Genomic DNA, 3,976 nt, shown 5'->3' with positions numbered 1-3,976 from the left:
AAAAAATACAAAAATTAGCCCGGTGTAGTGGGTTGCACCTGTAATCTCAGCTACTTGGGAGGCTGAAGCACGAGAATTGCTTGAACCCCAGAGGCAGATGTTGCAGTGAGCCAAGATTGCACCACTGCACACCAGACTGGGTGACAGCAAGACTCTGTCTCAAAAAAAAGAAAAAAAAAGATACTCTGCACATGCATGAACAGTTCTGTTAATGTCTAAACACCCAGCGGGGATTTGTCTAGCTTTTCACCAGTGTATCCCAGTACCTAGGCCAGAGTCCAGAGAAGGCTTAGAAGAAATATCACAGTAACTGGTGATAGACCCCCTTCTGAGTCCGTTACAAATATTCTGGGATGGACATGGTGGCTCATGCCTATGATCCCAACACCTGGGAAGCCAATGCACGCAGATCGCTTGAGCCCAGGTGTTTAAGACCAGCCTGGGCAACATGGTAAAACCCTGTCTATATTAAAAATAGAAAAATTAGCCAGGGGACCAGGCACAGTGGCTCACGCCTGTAATCCCAGCTACTTGGGAGGCTGAGACAGGAGAATCGCTTGAACCCAGGAGGCGGAGGTTGCAATGAGCCGAGATGGCACCACTGCACTCCAGCCAGCGTGACAGTGAGAGACTCCATCTCAAAAAAAGAGAAAAATTAGCCAGGCTTGGTGGTGTGTGCCTGTAGTCCCAGCTACTTGGGAGGCTGAGGTGGGAGGATCACCTGAGCTCTGGTGCGGAGGTTGCTGTGAGTCAAGATTGCACTACACTGCTCTCCAGCCTGGGACATGGAGCAAGACTGCTAAAAAACCAAAAACAAAAACAACATACATATATACACTTTTAGAGTTACAAACTTAAAATTTTTTATTGTGAATTTTATGTACAGAGTATGTTGTATTGGCTCTCTTTCTGTGTGACAAATTACCCCCAAATGTAGTGACTAACCAACTTAATGTCTGTGGATTGTGAATTCAGGCATGGCTCAACTGAGTCCTCTGCTTCAAGGTCTCCCATGGGCTTCAGTCAAGGTTTCCATAGTTGTCTCAAGACTCAGGTGGGAAAGGATATGCTTCCTAGCTGTCTCATGGCTGTTGGCCCGATTCTTTTCCTTGTGACCCACTGATTGGAGGCCACCCTCAGATCCTTGTCACAAAGGCCCTTTCAACGTGGCAGCTTCCTTTGTGGAAATATGCACACAGGAAGGCAGTAGAGTCAGCAACATGGCAGTCGCAGTCTTATAACCTTGTCAAATAAATAACAACCCATCACTTTTTTTTGAGACAGGGTCTCGCTGTCACTCAGGCTGGAGTGCAGTGGCATGATCGTAGCTCATTGCAGCCTCAACTTCCTGGGCGCAATCGATCCTTTCACCTCAACCTCCTAAGTAGCTACGACTACAGGGCGCACCACCATGCTTGGCTACAAACCACCATTTTTGCTGTATTCTGTTAGAAGCAAGTCAGTAGGTTTAGCCCTCACTTAAGCTGGGGTGGGGGGTTGGGAGGGGTTACACAAGGGCACGTATAGTATAACTAGAGGTGGGGACAAGGGACCATCTTTAAAAGTTGCCTACCACAAGTCTATAAAATCTGTGTAGTCTGAAGACCAGAAATAAAAAGAAGCCCAGCATATCTACTAGTATGCCCTTTGCGAGTCCTCTTCAGTTGCATGCTCTCATTCCTCTTCAGAGGGAACCATGATTCCAGTTTTTGTGTTCATCAATCTCTAGCATCTGTGTCCCTAAAAACATAATTGAGAAGAAGTAAGAAGCAAGCACAAACCTAATTGTGCAAAGAAAGGGTAAAATTGCCACTATTACGAGGCAGGCCCACAGGAGAAGGTAAGTTGAGCAGGCTGGGTGACAGTGGTGTCGGGGTCTTTGAGAGCACAAGAACCATTTCTGGGAAAGTCAGCCAATGCCTTTCTCCATTTCACAAAATCTGTAAAATCTATAATATCTGGTTCATATTCAGATTTCCCCCCTTGTTCTTAGAATGAATTTTTATGTTTATTGCTTTTTAAAATTCTTTTTCAGGCCAGGCATAGGCTCACGCCTGTAATCTCAGCCCTTTGGTAGGCCGAGGTGGGCAGATCACTTGAGGTTAGGAGTTCGAGAGCAGCCTGGCCAACATGGTGAAACCCCATCTCTAGTAAAAATACAAAAATTAGCCAGGCGTGGTGGCGCATGCCTGTAATCCCAGCTACTTGGGAGGCTGAGGCAGGAGAATCGCTTGAACCTGGGAGGTGGATGAACCTGGGAGGTGGAAGCTGCAGGGAGCCGAGATGCGCCACTACACCCCAGCCTGGGTGACAAAGTAAGACTCCGCCTCAAAAAATAAAATTCTATTTCAGGGTCAGTAGGTGCAGCAAACCACCATGGCACACATATACCTATGTAACAAATCTACATGTTCTACACATGTATCCCTTTAGAAGAAATAAAGAAAAAATTCTATTTCAATCCTTGTCCTTCTGGAACAATGTGTTTTTAAAATCATCCTTATTAAGGTATAATTTACATACAATTAGAATGTCTTTTATAACTGTTCCTCCTCTCCCCACCACTCCCAGGATCTAATTTAGTTTCACACATTACATTTGACGGTTACGTGTCTTTGGTTTCTTTTACTCCAGAGCAGTCCTTCCGCCTTAAAAAAAAAATACTGTAATTTCTACTTACTAGCTTTCAAAAATTTATTGAGATTATGATTCATATAACATAAAATTACCTTTTTTTGAGACAAAGTCTGGCTCTGTTGCCCACTCTGGAGTGCAGTGGCCATGATCTCAGCTCACTGCAACCTCCACCTCCTCGGTTCAAGTGATTCTCCTGTCTCAGCCTCCCGAGTAGCTGGGATTATGGGCATTTGCCACCATGCCCGGCTAATTTTTGCATTTTTAGTAGAGACAGGGTTTCACTATGTTGGCCAGGCTGGCCTCGAACTCATGATCTCAGGTGATCCACCCATCTTGGCCTCCCAAAGTGCTGGGATTACAGGTGTGAGCCACTGCACCTGGCCAAAATTACCCTTTTTAAGAATACAATTCACTAATTTTTAGCCAATTTTGGAACATACCATCACCCCAGTACAAGGCCTTGTTCCCACATGTGGTCAATATCTCGCTTCAACTGCAGTCCCCCCACCACCTGGTAACTGCGAAAATGCCTTCTGTCTCTATAGATTTGTTGTTTCTAAACTTTTCTCCTTTTTCTTTTTTTTTTTTTGTTTTGAGACGGTCTTGCTCTGTTACCCATGCTAATGTGCAACGGCACAAACATGGCTCACTACCACCTCAACCTGCTGGGCTCAAGCAATCCTCTTGCCTCAGCCTCTCAAATAGCTGGGACCACAGGTATGTGCCACCATGTCCAGGTACTTTTTACGTTTTTTGTAGAGAAGAGGTCTTGCCATGTTGCCCAGGCTGTTCTTGATCTCTGGGCTCAACCAGTCCTCCTACAGCTGCCTTTCAAAGTGCTGGGATTACAGGTGTGAGCCACCGGGCCTGGCTGGAATCATACAGTGTGGTCTTTTCGACTTCCCCCTTTTTTGTTTGTTTAGAGATGGCGTCTTGCTGTCACTCAACCTGGAGTGCAGTGGTGCAATCATAATTCACTGCAGCCTCAAACTCCTAGACTCAAGTGCAGGACTGGGCTCCTGGACTCTATTTTTTTCTACTCCATGTTTTTCTTGCTTTGTTTGAACTGATGTTTCTGTATGAATACAACTTTAGGAAATATTAATCATAGGAGACTAGCTAACTCACAGCCTCTTAAGTAGGTGGGATTACAGGTGCATGGCAACCCCTTTATTATTTTCCTTAAGTGATACTGACGTTGTTGTTGTTGTTGTTTTGTTGTTGTTGTTGTTCAGACGGAGTGTCGCTCTATAACCAGGCTGGAGTGCCAGTGGTGCAATCTCAGCTCACTGCAACCTCTGTCTCCCCAGTTCAAGTGATTCTCCTGCCTCAGCCTTTC

At 45.4% G+C, this 3,976-nt stretch overlaps 1 protein-coding gene across 2 annotated transcripts in view; it reads right to left on the bottom strand.

Annotated features, from left to right (window-relative positions):
* Positions 1-846: 846 nt before the first annotated feature.
* LOC108301450 (histone H2A.V) overlaps positions 847-3,976 on the bottom strand; it is a 43,722-nt gene continuing 40,592 nt past the window's right edge. Inside the window, exons 5-6 of one of the 2 annotated variants that reach the window (XR_001823885.2) lie at positions 1,574-1,740; positions 847-1,242 (exon numbers count right to left, since the gene is read on the bottom strand). Coding sequence is in view for 1 of the 2 variants with exons in the window: in XM_017524598.2 (XP_017380087.1) it covers positions 1,685-1,740 (56 nt within the window). In the remaining variant the exon portion in view is untranslated. Of the gene's footprint in view, positions 1,741-3,976 lie in introns of both variants that reach the window. The other variant, XM_017524598.2, reaches the window with a different exon arrangement.

Source organism: Cebus imitator, unplaced genomic scaffold (genome assembly GCF_001604975.1).
Source record: "Cebus imitator isolate Cc_AM_T3 unplaced genomic scaffold, Cebus_imitator-1.0 Scaffold34, whole genome shotgun sequence".
Classification (NCBI taxonomy): Eukaryota; Metazoa; Chordata; class Mammalia; order Primates; family Cebidae; genus Cebus; species Cebus imitator.
This window is presented reverse-complemented; position numbering and strand designations above follow the sequence as displayed.